General features: G+C 38.7%; 1 protein-coding gene across 1 annotated transcript in view; it reads left to right on the plus strand.

Annotated features, from left to right (window-relative positions):
* The window catches only part of Sdccag8 (SHH signaling and ciliogenesis regulator SDCCAG8), a 188,973-nt gene that overhangs the window by 4,703 nt on the left and 157,360 nt on the right, over positions 1-26,910 (plus strand). The window contains exons 2-7 of the mRNA XM_090341503.1: positions 5,286-5,438; positions 6,790-6,875; positions 11,628-11,741; positions 14,751-14,876; positions 21,363-21,503; positions 24,349-24,413. Of these exons, the coding sequence (XP_090197629.1) occupies positions 5,286-5,438; positions 6,790-6,875; positions 11,628-11,741; positions 14,751-14,876; positions 21,363-21,503; positions 24,349-24,413 (685 nt within the window). The remainder of the gene's footprint in view (positions 1-5,285; positions 5,439-6,789; positions 6,876-11,627; positions 11,742-14,750; positions 14,877-21,362; positions 21,504-24,348; positions 24,414-26,910) is intronic.

Consider the following 26,910-nt stretch of genomic DNA (forward strand, 5'->3'; position numbering starts at 1 on the left):
TCCTGTGTGGAATGTCAATAGCACTGAGGTTAAGAAACCATGACTTAAAGCCATAAAGACCTTGTTCACATCCCTTGATTTTCAGGAATCATGCTTGATAGTAATTGCACTTAAGGATATAGACTATATTGGCTGGTGATTTTGCCCACCGTGTTTTAGCAGCCAATGTAGCATTAGTGGACGAGACAGGTATAGATGTTCTATCAGCTGGTGCAGAAGAAAAGACAGGTGTAGCCCATGAATGGATATGGATTGTCCTTTGCATTTGCTCCTTCCACTTATTATTAATGATCTTAATGATCTTCTAAACACTGCTTTTTTTTTTTTTGCCAGTCCTGGGCTTGAGCTCAGGGCCTGAGCACTGTCCTTGGGCTTTCTCAAAGCTAGAGCTCTACCACTTGAACCATAGCACCACTTCCAGCTTTTTTCTACGTCTGTGGTTCTGAGGAATTGAACCTGGGTCTTTGTACCACTAAGCCAAACTCCTGGCCCCTAAACACTGCTTTCTCAACATGTTTATGTTCTTGCTCAGATTATCTTTTACTTACGATGCCTACCACTTTAATATGTCGTCAGCTATTAGAATCTTACAATAGCATCCTCAATAGTGTTTTCACTTCTGTAATTGCTATTTACAGAGTTGGCTTTGTCTCCCTCTCGGTTATGCTGTTTTACCTTGATTTTGCTATCTGCCAATCTTCTAGGAAACCGTGGCAGCAATAATTAAAATAGGCTGTGGTCCAGTCAATAGCAGATAAACACATGTTGCTCTTTTCTTACTGTTGTCTTATTTTCCTGCTTGTATGCTATTGTCTAAGCTGATATCCAAAACAGTAGTACATCTCCATTTTGGCCTAAGGGATAGTTTTCTCAGAGACAGCTGGGCACTTTGGGAGAGTGGCTCCCTTTCGCTGTCACCAGGGCCATTCTCTTTCACATCTTCCAGAACAGATGGAGAATGTAGAGATTAATAATTCATGCTATGTATGCAGTTGGTGATCCTTCCTAGACTGAAATATACCTACATTTTGTTAGAAACTTTCATCTTCATAAAACTTCACCCATGGTGAGAATAGGAAATGGATGGAGAAAATGGATAAGTGAGACTTAAAGTTTGCCAGCATTCATAGCTCAGTAGCCTTTTAAGTGCTCATTGTGCTGATTGGTATTTGGGTAATGGACTAGCAGAAATATTGTTTACTTTCATTTATGTTCATGTGATCTCTGGGACTCACTGATGTTCTGTTTGTATTCATACTTATAATTGCTTATTCAGTCTGTGGTTGGTGCTGTGGAGAAGTCAGGATGCATTCTGAAATGTGCTGCTGTCCTCCCTGGGGAGAAGAGGAAGTGAGTGTTCTGTCTCTTGGTTAGATAAAGCTGTGTTCCATTAGCAGTGGAATGGGAAATAATTTTAGAGCCTCCTGTCAACTCTGATTTCCTTAAGCTTCAGCAGCAGATAATGCATCTGGACACTGGCATTCTTCATGAGGCGCAGGGTGGGTTCCGTTCTAATGTCTGCAGTTGAAGAGTGGTGAGATTTCACCTGGAATCTTCTGAATGTTATTATTATTCCTAAGGATTAACTCAAGTTGTGTGATGGTGTATAATTATGTTACTATGCATATATCTGAAGATCACTTTGCATGTTTTGAAATGTAATGAAATGGCTTTAAAATGTCATTTACTTCCTTAATTTAAGGTGCTTCAACTCTGGGCCTGGGCATTGTCCCTGAGCTCTTCAGCTCAAGGCTAGTGCTCTTCTACTTGAGCCACAGTACCACTTCGAGTTTTCTGGTGGCTAATTGGAGACAAAAGTCTCATGGAATTTTCATGCCCAGGCCTGCTTTGAACTTCCATCCTCTACCTCATGAATACCTAGGATTACAGTTGAGAGCCACTGGTGCCAGCTTGATCTTGTATAACATAGTTCTTACGGATTCTGTCTCTTCTCTGATCCTCATAACTCAATCAGTAATTGAAAAAAACCTTCCCTCCCAAAAGCCTTATATCACTTTTCTTTGAGGGTAGTTGCTATGTTCCATAACTCATTATAATATTATTTTCTTAGTGAAATTTTTGCAGGCATTCTTTGAATGTTATGAATCCCTAAAGATTAAATAAAAGTATTAGAAAAGGAATATTAAACTCTGCCATCAGCCATTTTGAGTCTTTAACTCTCAGTTCCTTTCTGGGGAGGAGGGTATATTTTTCTATTTCTCCCTACTTTAGCCCTATAAGACTCAAATAACTTGCTTAAAATTAAACAAACAAACAGAAGTTTGTCACCAGGCTGAGGTGCAATGCATCAAGTGGTTTGGCATTTGTCCAATATTCACAAGACCCTTGGTTCAAAAACTAGAGAAGCCAAGCTCTGGTGGCTCCTTGAAATCCTAACGATTCAGGAGGCTGGGCTCAGAGGATCCCAGTTTAAAACCAGTGTGGGCAGGAATGTCTGTAAGACTTTTTTTTTTTTTTTTTTTTTTTTTTTGCCAGTCCTGGGGCTTGAGCTCAGGGCCTGAGCACTGTCCTTGGGCTTTTTTTCTCAAGGCTAGTGGTCTGCCACTTGAGCCACAGCACTACTTCTAGCTTTTTTCTATGTATGTGGTACCAAGGAATCAAATCTGGATCTTCATGCATGCTAGGCAAGCGCTCAACTAGTAGACCCAATTTGTGGCCCGTCTATAAGGCTTTTATCTCCAGTTATCCACCAGAAAGTTAGAAGTAGAGCTTGTAGCTCCAATGGTAGAATGCTAGCCTTGAGCAAATAAGGCGAAGGACAAAACCTAGACCCTGAGTTGAAGCCCCAAGCACTGGACAAAACCATAAAGCATCAACCAATCACTGTCATCACCACCACCCAAACCCTGTTATCATTACAATCCGATGAAAGGACTCTACTGATGGCATTTCCAACTATGCAGTATTCATTCCAGATTTCCTCTCTTTTTCCTAATATAGCTTATTAAAGTTTAGTCAAAGTACGTATAAATAAGTAATTATCCTTTGTCTTAGAGGTGAAGTCAATTGATAGCTCATGGAGCATACTCTTAATGTTAGTCAACTCTGTTTCTGTTCTAATGGATGTCATAAGACAAATGAATTCTTCATAGATTTAAGAGCATAAATCTAAAGCTCTGAATTAAATTGCTTATCATATAACACTTTGCTTTTCCTTTTCTATTGATAAGTCTCTCTAGAAAATACTGATTTACTGGGAAACAATTTCTGCTATTTATACCATTTATTGACCAAAGTTGGAATGTATCTTACCTGCTCTTCCTTTAACTCAGAATGAGGAAGTGGAGTGGAAGCTTGGTTAGTACTCAGCACCACATTTGTGTCAGAAAGATGTGTGTGAAAATAGCATTGGAATCAAGAAAAATGTAGTAATAAACTAAGTCTCTTGAGTAGTCAAACAATAGAATTATATTGTTTAATCTAGACTTGGAAGAGCTCTTTAATTAAAGTAGAAAATGAGTTGTTATCGGTAAAGAAAAGATTGCCTATTTTCTGTTAAGTAATGTGAATATTGTTTTAAATTTTGAAATTAATGAACTGAGAGAAAATTGGGTCTGTTTTTCAAGGTCCTGTAGAATATATGTTCAAAATATATTTTTATCCATGAAAATCATTATTGATTGGTAATAAATTGGTCCTTTTTCCTGCAACCTCATGTACTGGAGTCTTCTTGGGCTGCTGGACTAAGTGATAGAAAGGAAGATTGTAGAATGGTAGGTAGCAGCCAGGACTTTTCCTTCTCTGGACAGTCTCAGTGCCTCAGTGTACATGTCCTCCCCACAGGTCTTTGCAGCAGAGTGGCCAGCTTCTAAAAGTAAGCATTCCAGATCAGAGAAAGCAGAAGTAGTCAATCCTTCTAACCATGACGTCGGGTTCATGGCCGAGCTTCCATTGCATTCTGATGTACAGGCCTACTCACTTTCCAACTAGGAAGTGAGACTGGGTGCATGGAGCTATGTTTAGAGATGAATTGTCACGGTAAAATTACCTTGAAGGTGGGCCAGGAGCGTAGCCTAGTGGTAGAGTGCTCTCTTAGCATGCACAAAGCCCTGGGTTCGATTCCTTAGTACCACATACTCAGAAAAAGTTGGAAGTTGTGCTGTGGCTCAAGTGGCAGGGTATTAGCCTGTGCCCAAGGACAGTGGCTAGGCCCTGAGTTCAAGCCCCAGGACTGGCAAAAAATAAAAATAAAATAAGAAAAGTCCTTACCTTGAAGGACTTTGTCTTAGGAAGTTTATATTATATGTGTGCTGGCAAGTTTAAGCTTCTGTTCAAAAGGTGGTCAGCTGCTTTCACCAAGAATCAGCACATGATCAGTGGTCAGTACAGTACATAAGCAACATTAAGTAGAATCTGCCATCATAACCTGTTCAACTCTTGGTCAAAACTAGGCCAGAGTGGTGCGCCCGTGACTCTTGCCTGTAATCTTAGCTACTCAGGAGGCTAAGATCTGAGGATCATTGTTCAAAGCCAGCCCAGTATGAAAGTCTGTGAGACTCTTATCTCCAGTTAACCAGTTAACCACCAGAAAATCGGAAGTGGCACTGTGGTTCAAAATGGTAGAGTGCTAGTTTTGAGCTGAAGAGCTCAGGGACAGTACCTGGGCACAGAGTTCAAGCCCCACTATGGTCTAGAGCCCAATGGCTCATGCCTGTAATCATATCTATTTTGGTGGCTGAGATCTGAGGATCATGATTGAAGCCATCCTAACCAGTAAAGTTCATGAAACTCTTATCTCTAGTAAATTACCAAAAAAAGCCAGATTTGGAGCTGAAGCTCAAGTGGTAGAGTGCTGGATTTGAGCAAAAGAAGCTCAGGGACAGTGCCCAGGTTCTGAATTCAAGCCCCAAGTCCACCAGAAAAAAAATTAGGATATAATAATAATAATCTAGACTAATTAGTTTGATTTCTTTTGGTGGGGCAGTGGGGTATTAGGTTCTCAGAGTCAGTGAGGCTTTCCTATGCCAGAATTTGTTGTGATCTTCCTTCTGGCTGGTTCTACCACTCACCTTATGTCAACAGGTGGAGTTAGCACATCTTAAAGCCCAAGGGGAAGCAGAGTGCATTGGGGTGGGAAGAGCTCTGCCATTCCAGCCTCTGGACTGGTGGTGCCATACAGAGTGATTATCAACAGTTGTAGTGACAGGAACCATATCACAAAGTCTAAAAGTCTAACCTCTAGCAAGTGTTGCTGGAAACGTTTTATCAGCTCAGACTTTTATTTCGGGTTTATTTTTTATTTTTTAAATTTTTTTTATTTTTAGAACGTGCCAATAGAAGCATTCACCAACTGAAATGTGCCTTTAGAGAAGGTGAGGTCACTGTTGAAGAAGGTACACTGGATCCCTCCTTTAATGTCACTGTAGAAAATGAGGACACTGGGGCGGCTTGGCATGAGCTTCAGCACAGCCATGCTGGTGAGTATGAATGGTGAGTGGTGTAATGTATTTTTATGAATTCACAGAAAAATGACCTCATCCATTCTCCATTCTGCTGGTGGAATGTTATTTCTGAAACACAAAGCAAGTGATATTAGTCCCTGATTAGTGGTTTTTGTTTTTGTTTTTGTTTGCCAGTCCTGAGGCTTGAACTCCAGGCCTGAGCACTGTCCCTGAGCTTCTTTTGCTCAAGGCAGCACTCTACCACTTGAGCCATAGTACCACTTCTGTTTTTTTCTGTTTATGTGGTGCAACATTGAACCCAGGGATTCATGAATACTAGGCAAGCACTCCCACTAAGTCGCATTCCCTGCCCCCTGATTAGTTTTTCATATTTGATGCCCTGTCTAGGGTCCAAATTCTTTAGGAAAAAAAGTGTTTTTCTAAGATTACTGCAGCCTACCTCCTCATACTGTCAAGTTGTCCTAACAGCTCTTTTCATAAACCATGTTCTTGTCATAATAACCTATTTGTGCCTTTGGACTTGTAATGACTCCTGACTCACCCTTTGTGGCCTGGGGAACCTCTGTTCCTATTGTTGCTGTTAGCTCCTCAGTGCAAACAAGCACAGTTTCATGTTTCCCCATCTTGTGGCACTATGCATACCTATTAAGTCTGCTTAAACGCATTTAGGTGATACTTGGGTTTGAATTGTCATGGCCTTGTGCTTGCTATGCAGGCATTTTCCTGATGAGTTATGCCTCCAGACCAAACTTCTTATACAAATAGCTCTTTACTCTCTTATTCTTAGCTCTTACTCTTATAGCTCTTTCTATAGCTCTTTTGCCCACTGAATTCTTAGCTCTTACAAGGTCTTAATGCTTGGCCTTGTTTTTCCAGTCATTGTCATAGTTGTTGCTGCCTAGTAGTAATTTAAATTATTTCTGGGATGCATAGAAGGATGAAAAGTTGATGATAAACTTGTTAGTCAGCTTTTCATTACTGCAGTAAAGATCTGTGATAAATAAATATATAAGAGAAAGGTTTATTTGGGCTCACAGTTTTGGAAGTTTCAGGCCATGATGAATTAACCTTGTTGCTCTGGGGCTTGCTGAGAGCACATGGAAGAATGGAAATTGGTTTGCCTGGTTGGGAATAGAGAAACAGGGCAGAGGACTAGGTCTGTCTATTCCCCTCAAAATCATACCTCTCATTCCCTGAAGATTTCCTACTTAACCCATCTCTTGAAATTCCCATGACCACCTATAACACCAACCTAGGGAGTCAGTCTTTGACATATGGTCCTTGGGGAACATTTGTGATCCAACCTGTAAAGTAAACCATGGATTCAGTCAAGCCAGTTAATAAGTCCATTGGGTTTGCTTTGCAGTTAATCAGCTGAAAGCCCTGCTGCGCCAACAAGCCAGTAAGGAAAATGAGGTATCTCCAACAAGAAGACGAAAAATGTCTCCTTTGGTATGTATCAGCTTTTGCAAATTGGACTAAAGCCTTTATTTTCTAGTTTTTACAATGTTGTTTAGGAGTGCATGTTGTACACTTTTCTGATCACAGTAATAGTGCAAAGCATGAGAAGAAATTCTATCCCCTCTTGAGTGTTTTGGCTGAAGAGAAAGGTTGTCGTGGTGAAGGGAATCTTGATACTTTCTATTCCTTTGCATATAAGTAAGTAAGAAAACAGCTTGGAAAATTCATTTTGCTACTGATAGCAAATGTACTAAAAGGGGAAGTAACTATAAAGCATAATGTTTTATTTCCTTTTTAGAAAACCATGTCTATATTCCATCACTTTTTGGAGGTTTTTAATGTTTTACAATACTATTGGAATGTTCAACTGAAGCATGTGCTATTATTCTACATGTAAACATTTGTGGTTCTAAAATGTTATATGAGAAGCTATGCTCTATTGCTGAGGTCAATTTTCCTTTTCCTCCCTCCCTTTCCTTTTGCCTTTCCCTTTCCCTTTCCTTTTCCCTTCCCCTTCCCCTTCTCCTTCTCCTTCTCTTTCCACTTCCTCTTCTCTTCCCTCTCCTTTCCTCTCTTTTACCTTCTTTTCCTCCCCTTCCCTCTTCTTTCCTCTCCTGAAGTCAGGGGCTCTCACTTGCCTACCACTTGAGGCACACTCCAAGTCCTTGGAGTTGTTTTTTTGTTGCTTTGACACAATGTACTCATGATTTCAAGAGTAAGGGGAAAAAGTGTATCATAGTCTAGGCTTCAGCCCTGCATAATGCCTGGAACATACTTGAAACAAGCACCATTGTTCCTGTCTCATAGTCACTTTGCCACCATACTCAAATAGTACATATTTAGAATCCTTTAGAAATTCATAGCAGCAATAACCACCTTCCATTTCTAGTGTGTGACAGGTGGCTACACATCCTATATGCTGGGAACAGTGAAGATGTGTCACTTGCCTTTTCTTCCTTCTAAACTGTCATATTAGCTCTTCATTCCAGCTTGACAGATACTACTATTCTTAATTCCTATTTTAGAGAAACGTATTTTATCCACACATTCAATATTTGTAGATATAGATGATAATTTTGATAAAACATTTTATTGTTCAGTGAACTTATTGCTGTTGACATCTGGTTTCTAGAATGCTCTTAAACATACAGTGGGTGGAATACTTTAAAATCTATTCCTGCATTTGTTATATGTTCATTTATGCTTATTGGATTTTAAAATAAAATTGAGCAGTGTCATTAGAGAACTTAGTGAATCAAGATAGGTAAGAAGGCATCCATTACAAGAATCTGTTTAGTACATATGTGTGTACAAATGTCAGGGTCCTTCGTCCCCGGTCCCTCTCTACTAGTAGGGGGGATGGGGAAAAACACACCCCGACCAGTCCACGCCACAAGAGGAAGGGGCCCAGTTCTCCCGCACTCAGCCTTCTTACCCCAGAGCTCGAACAGAGATGCTTTGCAGCTTCATCAAGGCAGGAAAATCTCTCTTTCTCTATTCCCCAAATCCTTCCTCCTTATATTGGGAGCCTATCAGTATAAAAGATAGACAGGACAAAGAGGTCCACGTGTTTTATCCCTATTACAAGCCTCAGCAGAGAGTGATCAGGACATGGCTTTACACGGCTCCCAACATACAAATATACAGCCTTATTTATGAAGATATGTGAAAGAACAGAACTTAGACTCTACATGTGTATAGCCTATCAGCATTTTTTTAAGATTGTATCTTTAAAATGCACTCTCAGTCAATATGACATCTTAGAAATTCATAGGTGTATTGAGACATGAAATGGAGGCATTGTTAAGAAAAAATATGCAATTATTATTTTAATATGTGAATTTCAAAACCATCCAGAGTATGTATAAATTGTTTATGAGCATTTTCTCCACAGTATTACCTTGAGATTTTTTATTTTTTAACTGATTTTACTTACATATGCATAGTGATGTTGTCATCTTTCAATATTCATTAAACTTACTTCCAGGACTCATTTGGATACCAAAATCCATGGAATCTCATATCCCATATACATATACAAAAGGATGTTATATTTGTCTATAACCTATGTGTTGTGCCCTAAGACGGGGTCCCCAAAGAAAACTACTGAGATAGAGGCGTCCGAAATGCAAAAGCAAGGTTTATTGTGGGTTACAGGCCAGGCAGGGAACTAGTCCACATGCAGCCAAGGCAGTGAGGTGGGAGGAGGAGTTGTTAATCAGGGTTTACACAGTCTTTTTAAAGGTAAAAGTCACAGGTTTACACCCATCAGGTGGTGGAGTGAGATGAGATAGGGATTAGGGAGCTTCCCAGGCTGGTGGAAACTGATGGAAAGGTCTCATGCCAGCTGTCAGAGAGTAGTTTTATGGTTTGGGAAACAAATCCTTCTGATTTTGACACAAAATAGGTTAGTTCCTGGAGCTTATGGACACCTGTGTGAACAATGGCTGACTAGGGTTCAGAAGTTCCTGTTTGTGTAGCTTCTGGGTTTACTGAAGGGGGTGGGTCCGGAGATAGTTATCTCTACATATTCATATCTTTTCACTTGCTTTAAATGACCGGTGGATGACTTAAAATACCCAATTCAATATAAATGTTGTATAAATAGTTGTTACATTGTTTAGGAAATAATGACAAGAAAAAGAGCCTGTACAACTTCAGTACATTCTTTTTTTTTTTCTCTTTGTGGGTCATGGGGCTTGAACTCTTCCTGAGCACTGTCCCTGAGCTCTTCAGTTCAAGGCTACTGCCCTATCCCTGGACCTGGCATTGTCCCTGAGCTCTTCACCTCAAGGCTACTGCCCTACCCTTGGGCCTGGGTGTTGTCCCTGAGCTCTTCAGCTCAAGGCTACCGCCCTACCCTTGAGCCAAGCTCCACTTCCTGTTTTCTAGAGGTTAATTGGAAATTAGGGTGTCAGGTCCTTTTGTGCCCGGGCTGACTTTGAACTTTAATTCTTAGATCTCAGGCTTCTGAGAAGGTAGGATTATAGGCATGAGCCACTGTGCCGGCCTTCAGTACATCTTTAAATACTTTTTTTTTTTTTTTGCCAGTCCTGGGCTTGAGCTCAGGACCTGAGCACTGTCCTTGGACTTTCTCAAGGCTAGAGCTCTACCACTTGAGTCTCAGCCCACTTCTGGCTTTTTTCTATGTATGTGGTACTGAAGAATCGAACCCAGGTCTTCATGCATGCTAGGCAAGCACTCAACCACTAGGCCAAACTCCCGGCCTTAAATACTTTTTTCATCCATAATGAATCCTTGGATATAGGACCCACAGATACAGAAGACTGAAAATACTTAATTTATTTTCCTACCTTCTGGATCTTGTTAATGTAAGATGATCACAATTGCTTTCTGCTACCACAGATAGATCATTTAATTACAACTTTTTTGGAACTGGGAGTAGAACTCAGCGGCAGAGTTCTTGTTTGTGATGCATGAGGCCCTGGGTTGATCCCTAGTAAAAAATATATATATATAGTTTAAGTTACTTTGGCTTTTAAATTTCTTAAAATGTCAACAAAATCTCAAAGCTCTGCCATAGGAACTTACTCTTTGAGGACAGTTTTGGCAAAAGATTCATGAGACCCCCAGGTCAATCCAAGAGTGTGGTGGTATATGCCTATCTTCCCAGCTGCACAGAAGGCTAAGATCAGGAAGACTATGGTTTTAGGCCAGCCCCCGGCAAGAACATTCACGAGATCTCATCCTGACATAAAAGGCTGGATGTGGTGGTACAGACCTCTCATCCCAGCTATAGTGGCAAGTGTAAATAGAGGGATTGTGGGCATAGACAAAAAGTAATGTCGTATCTCAAAAAGAAGCAGAGCAAAAAAGTGCTAGAGGTTTGGTTCAAGTGGTAGAGTATCTGCCTTGCAAGCATGAACCATGAATTCAAATCCCAGTATTGGAAAAAAAAAGGCATATATGATATGATTTTATAAACTATTTCACAATCATTTCAAGGTAAAGTAAGGTATGTATTAAAGGTCACTCTAGGAATGCTGTGGAACTAAGTCACATTGGAACTCCTTCTGAGATATCTTTGGTGGACTCTCTAGAGTTTATCTCTCAGGTTTGAGTGGCTCTGACTTAGAGATCTAGTCTTCACTGTTCTGTGTACCAGAATAGTAATAGTTTTCAATGCCTGAATACTAGGTCAAAAATGTAAACAAAATTCATTTTAATATGAAAAAGAATTCACCTTACTGTCACACATTTAGCCATATGCCCTGTCTAGGAAATCTCTTTCTGTTGAGTGTGGTGGCACTTCCCTGTAATCTCAATACCTTAGGAGGCAGAGGCAGGGAGATTATGAGCTTGAGAACAACCTGAGATACAAGGTGAGATCCTATCTAACAAAAATCAAAACAACCTCAAATATACAAAAAACAAGCGATATAAACCATAGATGTCTCTAGCGAGTTGACCTATAGTCTCGGCTGGCAGCCTTCTTCCATGGGTATTGTCCAGGAGGGACTTGTCCCCTTGTCCCTCAGCATTTCTGAGTGTTCACATAGACAGTCCAAGCCAGTTCCACTTGTATGTGTTTCTCATAACACTATCTTTTAAAAAGTGATATTCATATCCTGAGTCTTGTATATTTGTGGAATTTAAAGACTAGAGATATAAATACTATTAGCTACTCCGATAGCTATCCTGTGTTTATATTATGTGAGCAGTGCACTTGAGTGTTGAGAGAGTTGTTGCTCATTGGTGCTTCCTTTGTCCTTTCTGCCTCAGAGGTCGTCAGAAGGTGAGGAGGCCAGCGCACCCACACTGAACAACCTGGTTCCCATCATTAATGATCAGTCTCAATACATTCATCATTTGGAAGCAGAAGTCAAGTTCTGCAAGGTATGTGGTATGTCTTTCATTAAAAATGTGAATGTCAATGAATTAAAGCTTATACCAATTACCTCATGTAGATATTTGCTATTATTGTGACTTCATGTTTATAACAATAACTGAAAATATTAATTTATGTCAGTACTGGTCTTGAACTCGGGGCTTACATACTATCACTGACCTCTTTTGTTCAAGGCTAGCATTTTACCACTATTTGAGTCATAGCTCTGCTTCTGGCTTTCTTTGGGTAACTAATTGGAAATAAGAATCTTATAGATTTTTCGTACATGGAATGGTTTTGAGTATGACATATCTGATTGCTTAATTCCTGTTTAGTCCATTATACTTTAATGATTTCAGACTGTGTTCCAAGTTTCAGCACTTTTCTTTTCTACTTCAGTTACTATAGAATATATAAATGTTTTGGAATTCTAATACCAGTGATGCAACCTCTTTGTCGTTTCAACCTATGGAGCTAAGGTACCACAATCAGCAATTCCAAGCTATAGACTAAATTTGCCTCAGTATTTGTATTAAAAGTCTAACCATGACTGTGAATACCCATGGAATACTCACTGTAGATAGTAATGATCAAGAAAACTGATGCACACCTATAGCTTGTATGCTACATATAAGTGATTTAGATTATATTTCTTCATTATATTCAGTTTTTTCATTATCATTGCATAAGGTAGTATGATTATATTTTATTTTCTTTTTGTTTCTTTTAATGCTGCAGATTGAGTTGTATACTTTGTGGGTTTTTTTTTTGTAGGAATTGATACTTTTTGTAAGACTGTATTATTAACATTTCAGTTGGTCTCCTAAGGTATAAGGACAGTATGTAATTTAATGATTTATCTAGAGTTTATAAAAGAGCTCATGATTTAACATGTAGCTTTCTACTTGTTCTTGGAGGGCATAATCATTACATAGACAGTTATTTTATGATTACCACTAAAACCAAAATGATATCCTATAAATCATCAAGAAGAATCTGTTAGCTGGGCACCTGTGGCTCATACCTATAATCCTAGCTATTCAGGAGGCTGAGATCTGAGGATCATGGTTCAAAGCCAGCCCGGGCAGAAAAGTCCCTGTGAGATTTATCTCCAGTAAACCACTCAGAAAACCTCGATAGTAGCGATAGTGGCGCTATGGTTCAAGTGGTAGAGCGGTAGCCTTGGGCACAATGGAGCTCAGGATCCTGCCTTGAATTCAAGCACTACAGGCAACTAAAAGAAGAAGAATTTGCTAATCATTGTAGTATGTGGATAAAACTTAAATAATAAATTTACCATCTGGTTTAGATGACAGAATTATTACCTGTCTTTTAGTCCATGGTATAACTCTAAATTTAGCATGATAAGAAAGTTGTGAAAAGCTCATATCTTACAAGTATTTTGTTTATATTTGTTTTTGTTTTGAGACTGTGTCTTGCCATGTAGCCCATGCTGGTCTTGAACTTGTGGTTCTCTTTCTTCTTATGGCTTGTTGCTCCAGTAAGTTCTGACCTTCAATATTTGCCTGTCTCTTTGATTTGGGAGCAGTGGTTTTCCCTGGGGCCACGATTAAGATCTTGGCTTTTCAGTTTACAAAACATGTTTCTTGTTGCAAAGATGAAATTGATGCTGCATGTCAGATTGAAATTTGAAATTCTGAAATATGATTTTATATTATACATTTCAAGTACAGCTCGTTCCTTTCTTTGCTTTTCTTTTTCTCTTTGGCAACTGGAGTTTGATCTCAGGACCTTATACTTTCTTTATAGATGATCTATTGCTTCCCCCCCCCACTCCCCAGCCCTTTTTACTTTAGTTTTCATATAAGGTCTTGGACTTTTTGCCTGGCTGGCCTCAGAGCACAGCCCTCCTCCCTGTGGCCTCCTCTGTGTGGCCCGCTGTGTAGGAGGAACACCAGACATCTATCCTGGTGGTTCCAGTGCAGGCTGGCTGATAGCTGGGATTTCCCCCTCCTGGGTAGCTAGGGTTTTGTTCCTAAAAAAGTAGTTGCTAGGAACTTGACATTACATAACAATTTTTTATTACACTAGTAGTGAATATTATTTTATTACCTTAGTAATTAATACTCTCAAAATAAGAATCGTTATATTTATTGATTCTTCTTGAGTAGTGGTATTTTGGTTTGAACTCAGAGCCTTCTACTTTCTAGATAAGTGCTTTACTATGCCAGTCTGCCAGGTTTCCATCCCTTTTTGCCTTTTATTTTCCTAGATTGGCTACAATCTTCCTACCTCTACTCTACATAGTGGGGCTTACAGATGTATACCATTCTCCCTAGCTTGATTGTTGCGCAGATGATTTCTTGTTAACAGGCCAAAGGAGAGCTAAGAACTTTCTACCAAACTGCTTTTCTTACAGTTCCTTTCCATCTGCTACAAGTTCATTAAAAAAATATCATCACACATTTTAATGCTTTAATCTCACAGTCTCCCTCTGTTCTTTCAAATTACTGACATTTGATCTTAAATAATAATATATCTTAACCTTAGTGTTCAGGAATTATGTACTACATTCTTAAAAATGTCTGAGATAGGGCCAGGAGTTTGGCCTAGTGGTAAGAGTGTTTACCTCGCATGCGTGAAAACCCAGGTTCGATTCCTTGGTACTACATACATAGAAAAAGCCAGAAGTGGTGCTGTGGCTCCAGTGATAGAGCTCTATCCTTGAGGAAGCCCAAAGCCAATGCGCAGGCCCTGAGTTCAAGCCCTGGATCCGGCAAAAAAAAATATGAGATAACTCAGACCTTTTTAAAAAACCTCACTCTGTGGCAAAGGAATTGTCAGGATCTGCACACTTTATAATAGACATCAGCAGAGCCTCACCCAAGCCTTCTCTTTGTTATCTAATGTTTATATAATTTTCCTCACCTACATATGATTTCAATATTTTAGGAACATGATAGCATAAGTCTTCCATACCTTATATTGTTCTGGATTGTCTAGTAATCAATGTTTAAAAATATTTAACAACATATTTTGATTTCTTCTTTTTATAGGAAGAACTCTCTGGAATGAAAAATAGAATACAGGTGGTTGTACTTGAAAATGAAAGTCTCCAGCAAGAGCTGAAGTCTCAAAGGCAAGAGGAGACAATGAGGAAACAGTTGCCCCAGGATGCATCTGTGAGCATGTTCTCTAACCAGAAATTCTATTTTCCTTTGAGTGTTCCCTTCTGCCCTTCCTCCCAGTCTTCTGAACTGCTTAATTCTCTCCTAGAAGTTTGGCCAAGGTACTGTGCTGGCCTTTGCCTGATGCCTCAAAAGTCAGAATTCACGGTGGCAGAATAAATCATGCTGTGAAAAGGACTGATAGTTACTCTCCTTTTTGAATGGTCCACTTGGCCTTTGTCAAAAGTTATATAGAAAAGTCTTTGTTAAATCTAGAAACTGTTAAGAACCTTACCTTAGATCTCTGTTGTTTGTCCTTCCTTCCTTCCCTCCTTTCTTCCCTCCTTCCTTCCTTCCTTTTTTTCCTTTCATTCTTTCCTTTCCTTCCTCCTTTGTTTCCTTTCGTTCCTTCGTTCCTTCCTTCCTTCCTTTCTTTCTTTCCTCTCTCTCTCTCTCTCTCTCTCTCTCTCTCTCTCTCTCTCTCTCTCTCTCTCTTCCTCCCTCCCTCCCTCCCTCCCTCCCTCCCTCCCTCCCTCCCTCTCTCTCTCTCTCTCTCTCTCTCTCTCTCTCTCTCTCTCTCTCTCTCTCTCTCTCTCTCCTATACATACATATGTATATATTTGTCCTAACATTAGTGGCTAAAATTTCATCTTATCTATTTTAGTGTCAATTTGAAGAAATCATCATATAAAACTACATAGCTCATTTAAAAGCATATTTTTTTGCTTTCCTTGTAAATATGTAATGACCTAAGGGTGAGTCAATTATTCACAAAAGTGGGATATAGGGGAAGGGAACTGAGAAAGGAAATTGGGCAGACCAGTGAATCACAGGGCAGGGGAAGTGAGGGAGCAGAGGAAATGGCAGCACAATCTCCTTGCAGTGTGTTTGGCAAAGGGACTTTGTCAGAGAAAACTACAGTCCTAATTGTAGAATGGACAAGGTTACAGAGGGGCCCTGTTGTTGATCTTAAACATTCATTTGGAGTTGAATGTCAGACAGTAACTAAAATGATAGTTGCTGCTAGATTAAGTGATTTTGATATTTAATTAATATTAGTCTTAATTTGTTTTTTCCTTTTGCCTGTCCTGAATCTGAACTCTGGGCCTGGGAACTGTCCCTGAGTTTTTGTGTTCAAGGCTAGTGCTCTATCACTTTAGCCACAGTTCTACTTCTTTTTTTTTTTCTTTTTCCCTTTTTTAAAAATTTTTTTTATTGTAATTAGTAAAAGGGTTACATGATATTTGCCAGATAGAAGGTGCATTAATTCACATACATTGATACCCTTTCACATGTCTTGGTACCCGTTTCCCTCCCCCCTCCACACCCCCCACAGTTCTACTTCTTGTTTATTGGTAATTAATTGGAGATAAGAGTATCAGGACTTTCCTGTCTAGGCTGATTTTGAACCCTGATCCTCAGACTTCAGCTTCCTAAGTAGCTAGGAAGCCACCGATGATGACCAGCGACTTTTGTATTTTCATTATTTTATAACTGTACTCCCACTTTTTACCTTTATAGTGAATTGATGCGTTTTATAGACACAATTTTATATACCTGCTATTATATTGGAGATTCAGTATAAGTAAAACTTTTTAGAGTATCTTGAATATAAGTGAATCAATCAATCAAGAGATAATACCTTTTTTGTTAAAGGAGACTTTAAATGACTTGATTTAGATGTTGTCTATTATCAGTGCTATTACATCATTTGAATATATATATATATATATTTTTTTTTCTGGTGAGTTGTGGGGCTTGAACTCTGGGCCTGGGTCTTGTCCCTGAGCTCTTCAGCTCAAGGTTATGGCCCTATCTCTTGAGCCACAGGGCCACTTCTGGTTTTCTACTAGTTAATTGGAGAAGAGTCTCACAGACTTTTTAGTGCCCAGGCTGGCTTTGAACTGCTATCCTCAGATCTCAGTCTCCTGAGTAGCTAAGAATACAGGTGTGAGCCACTATACCCAACTTGAATATATATATATATATTTTTTTTCTAGTGTCTCCTAGTGTCATCTTTTTGAAAAACTAGCTTTTTGAAAAACAACCATAAAATCATAAGGAACATTTATTTATGACCTCATGGTTATATGTGTCTGCTGTTTTGTCAGGCACATTGTTTACACTGTATTTGAACATTGTCAGAGCAGACACACAAATCAGGTGTTACTATCTGTTTATTATTACAAGCACAACAGTAAAGGAGCCTAAAGAACTGGTCTAATGACACAGATCTATAAATTGGTAAAGCAGTGATTTAAACTGATTCTCTGAGTCCTCAAATCCCTTTACCTGCCCTTTTGCCGAAACTAGAAAGTTAATCAGTGTTGAACCAAACAGTTTTTCCAGAAACTTGAAGCTTTCAATCAGAAAAAATATGGACCTGATACTCGGTGTCTCTCACTGTTAACTGTGAACTGGGAGGACAGCCAGCAAGATTTTTTTGGCTTTTGGCCTCATTTATAACCTAGATGTTGAAAAAGGAAGCTGATTATTTTTTAAACAAAAAATTTCCAAATATATTTCTTGTCTATTTTCATTTTTCATGGCTTTTTTTATTCTCATGAAATTTCTCTTCTTGGAAAGCTTCATCTAAAATTAAGAATTTTAGCCAGGCACTGTGGCTCACACCTGTAATCCTAGCTACTCAGGAGGCTGAGATCTGAGGATCACAGTTCACAGCCAAAGACCACTAAAGACCACTAATGACCACTAATGACTGTGAGACTTTTATCTTCAATTCCTTCCAAAAACTGGAAGGAATCAGGGGTAGGGTGGTAGCCTAGAGCTGAAGAGCTCAGGTACAAGGCCCAGGCCCAGGAGTAGGGTAATAGCTTTGAGCTGAAGAGCTCAGGAACAGCACTCAGGCCAAGGCCAAGCCCAAGGACAGACCAAAAAAAAAAAAAGAATTTTTAGTAATCCTAAAAATGTGCCATTTATCAGAGATGCTGGCATGTGTACTTATTTAAATATCTAGAAGTTAGGTGTGTGTGTAGTCAATTGGACATAGGAGTATCACTAACTTTCCTGCCTGGGCTGGCTTTGAACTATGATCCTCAGCTCTCAGCCTCTTGAGTAGCTAGGAGTATAGGCATAAGCTATTAGCACCTGACGTTAGAATATTTTTTAAGTTAAATTTTATTTTATTATTAGGGTAATATATGGAGGGGTTACAGTTACATTTGTTAGGTAGTGAGTGCACACATTGATACTCTTTTTCATGTTTTTGTCCCTGTTTCCCTCCCCCGATGTGGTACCAAGGAATTGAACCTGGGTCTTCCTGTATGCTAGGCAAGCACTCTACCACTAAGCCAAATTCCAGGCCTTAAGACATTTTTTTTAAGATTCATAGATTTAATATTTTGTAGTTTTTAATATTATGTAGTTATACAAAGGGATATGAATTCAGTAAGTCAGAATATGAATAGATCAATATCACCCCTCTTCCTCATTTTCTCCACTTTCCCAGTCTTATTTTTAGTCTCAAAATACATAGTACCATTCTTTTTTTTCATATATTTTCATTGTAATTAATAGAATGGTTACATTATATTCACCAGATAAACGGTACATTACTTCACATATTGATACCCTTTCTCATGTATTGGTCCCCATTTCCCTCCCCCCACCCCCAACCCTCATCTTGTTTTTCTCCCTTCCATATTCAACTTCAAATAACCAAATATGCATATATACAACATATCAGATAACAAGGTGAAATACTGAAAAAATATGAGATAACCAAGAGACAGCAAAAGAGATGAGAAATAACATAGCACATTAAGGACAACCATCACTCATTATATGGTTTTTGTTTCAATATCCAGGGTGTCCTTTCAGTTAGTGTCGTACTATATGGCCTTATATATCTAGGTTTTGTTCTATTGTAAATCTCTGCTAGGAGAGCTCAAGGTTTCTGATTATGACAAATGAGTCTGGCTTACTTCACCTAATATGATTTTTTCTAAGTCTTTCCATTTCTTTACAAATGGGGCAATGTCATTCTTTCAAACAGCAGCAGAGAATTTCATTGTATATAAATACCACATTTTGTTGGTCCACTCATCAATTGAGGGACATCTGGGTTGGTTCCATATCTTTGCTATGGTAAATAGTGTTACAATGAATATCTTTGTGCTAGTGGATTTAGTGTGTCCTTGTTTCTGGACAATTGGGTAAATGCCAAATAGTGGAATTGCTGGGTCATAGGGGAGCTCTATGTTTAATCTATTGAGGAAGCCCCATACTGCTTTCCATAGTGGTTGAACGAGTTTGCACTCCCACCAACAGTGTAGTATGATCCCTCCTGGCCACATCCCCTCTAGCACCTGTTGTTATTAGATTTCTTGATCATGGCCATGCTAACTGGTGTGAGGTGGAATCTTAGAGTTGTTTTGACTTGCATTTCTTTTATAGACAGAGATGTCGAGCATGTATTCATGTGTCTATAGGCCATTCTTATTTCTTCTTCAGAGAAGACTCTCTTTAAGTCTTTGGCCCATCTTTTAATCAAAAGATATGAGGATGGCAACTCCAACCTTTTTGTGGGGGCCGTTAGCTTGATAAACTTTATTCCAACCTCTCACTTTCAAAAAATATTTGTTTTTTTGGGCAAGATGTGTCTCTTAAGACAGCAGAATGATGGATCTTGCTTTTAGTTCCAACTTCATAGTCTATGCCCTTTAATTGGAGAGTTAATTCCATTGATATTGAGTGTTAGGATCGAAAAATATTTACTAGTTGCTGCCATTTTTAAAAGCTTTCATTAGGGCCTGTGTCTTGGCAGTTCTTGTGGTACTTAGCTGGTATGATTTTTAGGTGCCATTTCTGTGTCAGTATTATGTTTGTATTGGTTTTCAATGTGTAGAATATCTTTGAAATTTTTCTGTAATGCTGGTTTGGTTGGTAGGTAATGTTGCAACTTTTCCTTGGAATGGAAGATTTTTATTGTTCCTTCAGTTATGAATGAGAGCTTAGCTGGGTACTCTATTTTTGCCATTGACTGTTCCATTGCCCCTTTATATTGGGTGCCTAAGACATTTTTTTAAGTATAAATTTTCAGAATCATTTCTTTGTGCTTGTTCACATTTCCTCTACTACCAGTAGTCTTCTGAATAAAAAATAAGGGATTGTAAATGATATTTAGGGATTGAATATTCATACTTTAAAAAAAATCTTGGCTAAATATACCATTCAGGTTTTTAAACACTATCTATGGAAAAACAGTGTTCGTTGGAACAGAACGTTTTTCTAAACAATAATAGTACTGAGTTATGAAATGTCAGCCCCTCTGTACAACATCCTAATAGCAATAAAATTATATTAAAAAGAATAGGGCCAGGAATGTGACCTAATGGTAGAGTGCTTCCCTAGCATGCACGAAGCCCTGTGTTCAATTCCTCGGTACCACATACACAGAAAAAGCCAGAAGTGGCACTGTGGCTCAAGTGGTAGAGCACTAGCCTTGAGAAAAAAAGGGTCCAAGGACAGTGCCCAGGCCCTAAGTTCAAGCCCCAGGACTGGCAAAAAGAAGAAGGAGGAGGAGGAGGAGAAGGAAGAGGAAATGGAGGAGTAGGATGAGGAGGAAGAGGAGGAGGAGGGGGGTGAGGAGACTTTATACTATAATCCAGTAATCTATGGTCTACAGTATTTCTCCATACAAAATTTGTATTCCCATTCATTTTGACCTTAAAAGCAAGTTTGAATGCAATCCAATGTTGAGAGATTTGACCCTGCCTTTGGAATCAAGTACATGTTCATTGGCATAGCATGCTGTGTTACCCTTACTACCCTTATTTGAGTATCATGCTTCTTGTTCTGGCATGCATAACATAATTTCAACTGAAATAATGGGGGATTTCCTGTGATCCCAGCAGTCACTATGCTCTTCCACATTTCTGAGGTTCCTCTTTCCCCTCTAAATAGTACACGAGGGCCAGAACTTCTCCAGAAAGTTTACATTTTGATTCTTCTGGCCTAGTTCTTTATGCACATCACTGACTGGCTTTGCACAGCAGTTGTTATGATAGTATTTGTGTATTGCACTGTAAACAAAGTATTCATTAAATTCCACTTACCCTGCCTCTGTGACCATCACTAAACTGTAAGGGAATATATGAAGTAGTATCTGGCACATAGCAAAGAGCATGCATGCTTGAAATTATTACTGTTATTAGCTATGCAGCTCTGAAATGTGGGAAATGACAGACAAGACAAGGCAGAGAATGTGTTCCAAAAGTCTGTGTCTTCAGAGGAGTAAGGGATAACCACTATGTTGAATGCTCTAATATCCAGCCCTCTTAGTTCATATTTGACTTCCTAACACCTGCTGTGCAATATGACACTAATAGCCCCAAAATGTAAAATGAGTTCCTGTAGGTTAGAATCTTATGCTTTCTTCTCCTTCCAACATGCATAAAAAATCAGCATTCCATTTATAAAGTCTGCATGCTTATTTAAAGTCAAATGCCATTTATAATTACTAGCACATTTTTCTTTTAGGGAAATATGGAGAATTTGTGGGTTAAGACAGGTGAAGATTCTAGGGTGGATAAAGCTGCCAAGAGACCATTTTCCCTGGGAGATGCAGACATGGGCGCAGCTGCATGTGCTGGGGAGGCTGGGAAATGGATGCCGGAACTGGTGAGTCCTGATACATCTCTGTCTTTTTTCTCTGTACTTTTTTTTTAACTTGTAGGAAAATACACTCAAATGTGAAATTTGTCATTTTAAATGTTTTCAAGTGTATATTCCAATTTGGTGCAGCCATCAACACTGATTTCTGTAACCTTTTTCATCATCTTAAGTATAGTAAAACCCTATCCCCCCTTTTCTCCCAAACCTTAATAGTTGGCAGTTTATTTTCTATTTCTGTCAGTTTGTTTATTCTAGGTACTTCACCTGTTTGGAATTAAACAATATTTATCCTTTTGTGTCTGGTTTATTTCACTTACTATAGTGATTTCCAAGTTCAACATGGCAGCATGTGTTAGAATTTCACTTCTTTCTCTGAACAGTACTCTGTTATATGTTCATGCTACCTATGTTTTCATTCATTAATTTGCAGCCCTAGGGTTGTTTGAACCTTTGGGCTCTTGTGAATAGTTCGGCTGTGAACACTGGAGTAGAGTGTCTTTTTTTTTTTTTTTTTTTTTTTGCCAGTTGTGGGGCTTGAACTCAGGGCTTGAGCACTGTCCTACTTGAGCCTCAGCACCACTTCCAGCTTTTTTCTAGGTATGTGGTACTGAGGAATCGAATCTGGGCCTTCGTGCATGCTAGGCCAAACTCCTGTGTCTTTTTAAGTGCTTCTTTTGAATTGGTGGATAATGTGATCATTCTTTTTTCTTTCTGCTCTTTACATTCGATCATTTTGGTTTCCCATCTCCAGTGTGATTGACTCTGTTCTGTCTTCTCACATCTGTTCTTGAATCTCTTTAAAAAAAAAAAAAAGATTTCCTGCCTGGCATCGGTGGCTCACACCTTAGCTACTCAGGAGGCTGAGATCTGAGGATCATGGTTCAAAGCCAGCCCAGGTACAAAAAGGTCCCTGAAACTCTTATCTCCAGTTAACCACTAGAAAACCGGAAGTGGCACTGTAGCTCAAGTGATAGAGCACTAGCCTTGAGCTGAAGAGCTCAGGGACAGTGCCTAGGTGCAGAGTTCCAGTCCCACAATGAACCCCCCCTCAAAAAAAATTCCTGTCAGTTTATTGCAATTTTTTCTGTCTCAGACTTGCTGTGTGGTTACTTTTTTATAGTTAGTTTTCCTGATTTCCTATACTTTTTCTTTTAGCTCTTTGAGGATATTTGTCAGTTTATTCTGCTCATTACCCTACATTTTTGATCTTCTTCATTCCAAAAATTTCCCAAACAAATTTTTTATTCATGAAACATTCCATTTTTGTTTCAATTGAACTTTAGCCCCTGAAGTCAATCTGTTCCTGTGTGGTGTGTGTGTGTGTGTGTGTGTGTGTGTGTGTGTGTGTGTGTGTGTGTGTGTGATCACTGGAGCTTACCTTTGGGGCCTGGGCTCTGTCCATGAGCTTTTTGTTGAAGGCTAGGGCTCTACCACTTGAGCCACAACTCCACTTCTGGTTTTTGGGTGGTTAATTGGAGATGAGTCTCTCAGACTTTCCTGCCCAGGCTGACTTCAAAATGCAATCCTCAGATATCAGCCTCCTGAATAACTATGATTACAGGCATGAACCACTGGTGCCTGGCAGCTGGGTGTTTTGTGTGTGTGTGTGTGTGTGTGTGTGTGTGTGTGTGTGTGTGTGTGTGTGTGTGTGTGTGTGTATGTGTGTGAGTCATGGGGCTTGAACTCTGGGCCTAGGTGTTCTCCCTGAACTTTGGCCCAGGGCTACTGCCCTGCCCTTTGAGCCACAGTCCCACTTCCCATTTTCTAGTGCTTAATTGGAGATAAGAGTCTTTTGGACTTTATTGCCTGGGTTGGCTTTGAGCAGTGATCCTCAGATCTCAGCCTCCTGAGTAGCTAGGATTACAGGCATGAGCTACCGCACCAGGCTTATTTTTTTTAATTTATCTTTCTGCATGTGGCAGAAGTTTGTTCATTTTCTCTGGTGTGCCTACTGTATGAATGTCCCACAACTTATTTATCTATGCACCGAGATGAATGTTTATGTTGTTTCTGATTTGGAGCTATTGTGAACATTGCTGCTGTGAACACTTTATATCTATTAATTGATATGTTCACTTATATTTCTTGGGGTAAAATTCTTGGTCATGGGATATGTCTGTGTTCATACGCATTGTCAGTATTTTAAGGTCTTACTAACAGCATGAGTCCCACTGTCATTCTGTGTCCTTGCCAATTTTTTTCTGATGAATTTTCAGTTCTATCTTGTGATTTTCTATTGTGTTTCTTTGATTTCACGTGTGATTAAATATTTTTTCATATGCTTGTTGGGCATTTGCTTATCCTTTTTCTGAGAGGCCCATTCAAATTTCTGTGCCTTCTTTTTCTTGAAGTGTGTGATACTGGAAATTATCCTTCAAGTACTAATTCTGTGAAGCTTTCTTTTTGGCTTGGTTAATTAAGTGTATGTAGGTCTTTCTGAGTTTGTGTAATCTTCTGCATACCTCACTATTGCAAATGCATGTAATTGAAATTGTTCACTTTTCTTTCTACTCTTCCTAGAAGATAAGTTCCTCAAGATTTGAAAGTCCTTTGATTTAGATATTCAGTAAATATGTGTTGAAGCAAAGAATAGTTGGAAACAGCAGAGGCTGGTCATTATCAGGAAGTTATGGTTGTTTTTTTCAGGGGTAAGACCTACAGTGTGCAATTTTGAAAGAAAAAAAAAAAGATCAGTTGTTGCCATTTGATGATTAAGTAGTTCCCTGGAATCATGTATACTTAGAGCAAGCTCGAGAAAATCTTTCCTGAAATGTAAAAGGAGAAGAAAAGTTTAATATGTATTAATAACTTTATGTAGAAACTAAACTTTTGTTTTTTTTCTAATCTATAGGAAAAGCTAAAACTTATGTATGAGGCTAAGAGTGAAATCCTTGAATCTCAGTTGACGTTTTTGAGGTAAAGCGAAATCCTCTATTGATAATTACAACAGTAGCATTATAGCCTTAAGCACACATGAATGCTTAGTGTTCTGTGAGTTTTGTTCAATATTAGAATTCTTGATAATGTTTCGTATGCAGTGTAAAAATTTCCTCAGATTACTAGTGGGTGAATGAAGACCAAATAGTATTTTCTATGTGTGTGGTACCAAGGAATCGAACCTGGATCTTCGTGCATGCTAGGCAAGCACTCTACCACTAGGCCAAACTCCCGGCCCTCATATTCTTTTTTTTAAATATATTTTATTGTAATTAATAGAAGGGTTACATTAATAGAAGGTGTATTACTTAACAATCATTGCTACCCCTTCTCATGTTTTTATCCCCAGTTTCTTTCCCCCCACCCCTTCCCCTTATCTTGTTTTCCCCCCTTCCTTATGTAAATCTCATTTTCTAAATCTCAGCTAAATTGTAAATTCTATCCCATTGTCAGTTATGTTTGCTTGTAGATAAAAGCATTACTAGCTGTTCTTGTAAGTTATTCTTTTGTAGTAATATGGTGAAAATGGAGTACTTCACATCTAATTTTATATTTGCAGCAATAATACTAAAGTTTTTATATGTGTGAAGAATTTGATGAATGTTCATATACTTTAGTAAGGACTAAAGTATCAATCTACAACATATAGGTGTTATAAATCTCCATGTAGCCTATTTATTATAGATTAACCATTAATGATTTATTTGTACTTAGAGACTTGTTTTGTTAAAAGTTATTTTAAAATAGTGGTACTTATAGTATTTTCAGGATAATACTTTGTAATCTCAATAGTATTTTCAAATTAAATAGTTTTATGATTACATTTTAATAAATCCAATTTAAAATAAGTATTAAAATCTTGTAGCCCATCTCTCCCAACTAGCTACAACCAGAAGATAAGAATTAGAACTCATAGCTAGAGTCCTAAGACATCTAAGATTTCCCTAACCCTTGCCTATGCTGGAATCAGATTTTCTATTTTCTCGTCTCTACTTCCTGAGTAGCTGGGCTTATATACTTGTGCCTCCATGCCTGGCTTGATGCACTCATTTTTTTTTATGCACTCATTTTTAATGCACTTTTACACTTTTCTTAGTTTTCTCTGATGAGTTTGAGGATTTTGTTAGATGTTTTTACTTTTTCATAAAGAAACTTAACATTTTAGAACAATTTAATGTTTACTTTCTTGCTTTCATATTTTTACTTCATTAGATTTTAATACTTATTGTGTTTTGACTCTTCAGGACATATTTTGTCTCATTCAGAATTCAACTGTCTCTTCTTTAGTTACATTAAAATACCAGTTTGGAATTAATTATATTTTTTCTGTATTCTTGAGTTTATTTTCCTTTAGCATAATTTAAGATTATTAAACATTTTCTTAAAGAAAAAAGATGAGATCACTTTTCCAAAACTCTGGCTCTTCTTTTTACTTTTTCAAGTTTGCCATGTCCACTAACCGAATCTATACAAATCTGAACTTGACAGAAAAGAAGTCCTTTGGACTTTGGAATTTGCTTCCGAAGTTAAAAACATATTTTTTGAAAGTCAAACTTCATGTCTCAGATACTGAAAAGGAAAACTCACTGTGTCAAAGATGCTATCTTGGAAACTGGGCAAAAACTCTTCCTCTTTTATTTCAACTTTCCCCCCAACTTTGAACTGTCACTATATTAGGTTTGTCCTTTTTTTTTTTTTTTGTCGGTCATGGTGCTTGAACTCTGGGCCTGGTCTCTGTCCTTGAGCTCTTCAGCTCAAGGCTACCACCCTATTCATTGAGCCACACTGCCACTGCACCACTTCTGGTTTTCTAGAGATTAATTGGAGATAAGAGTCTCACAGACTTTTTAGATGTTTTTGTGCCTGGGCTGGCTTTGAACCTCAATCCTCAGGTCTCAACCTCCTAAGTAGCTAGGATTACAGGCATGAGCCACCACTCCAGGCTTAGGTTTGTCTTTGAACTCTTCAGTTTCCTGGAGCTGCTAAACCCATATGTTGCAGATATTGTGTTGCAGCCAGCTGTCTTGGTTTTTGGCTCCTCAGCAACAGTGCCCTCTGCATCTCCCCTGCATGGAGGGGGATCCTTAGGGAACTTGTAGTGGCTACCAAAACAGTCTGAGAACTTACAGCAGTGCATTTTCCTTAGCTAGGGACCTGGCTTTTAAAAAATATTTAGTAAGAGCAAAGCGATGTGGTCTATACATGTAATCCCAGCCACTTAGGAGGCCAAGGCAGGTGGATGGTGAATTTTAGGCCAGTCTGAGTTGCATAACAAGACCTTGTCTCTCTCACACACATGAATATACACACAGACACACACAAACACATACACACATGTAAACATACTTTCCCCCTACACACACACACACACACACACACACACACACACACACACACACGAAAGGACATCTAGGCAATGAAGTTCAGTTCCTCAAGTTGATTGGAAGGAGAGGAGAATATGGCATAGGGTTATTCA

The sequence above is a fragment of the Megascapheus bottae genome, chromosome 10 (genome assembly GCF_031878675.1).
Source record: "Megascapheus bottae isolate mThoBot1 chromosome 10, mThoBot2.hap1, whole genome shotgun sequence".
Lineage (NCBI taxonomy): Eukaryota > Metazoa > Chordata > Mammalia > Rodentia > Geomyidae > Megascapheus > Megascapheus bottae.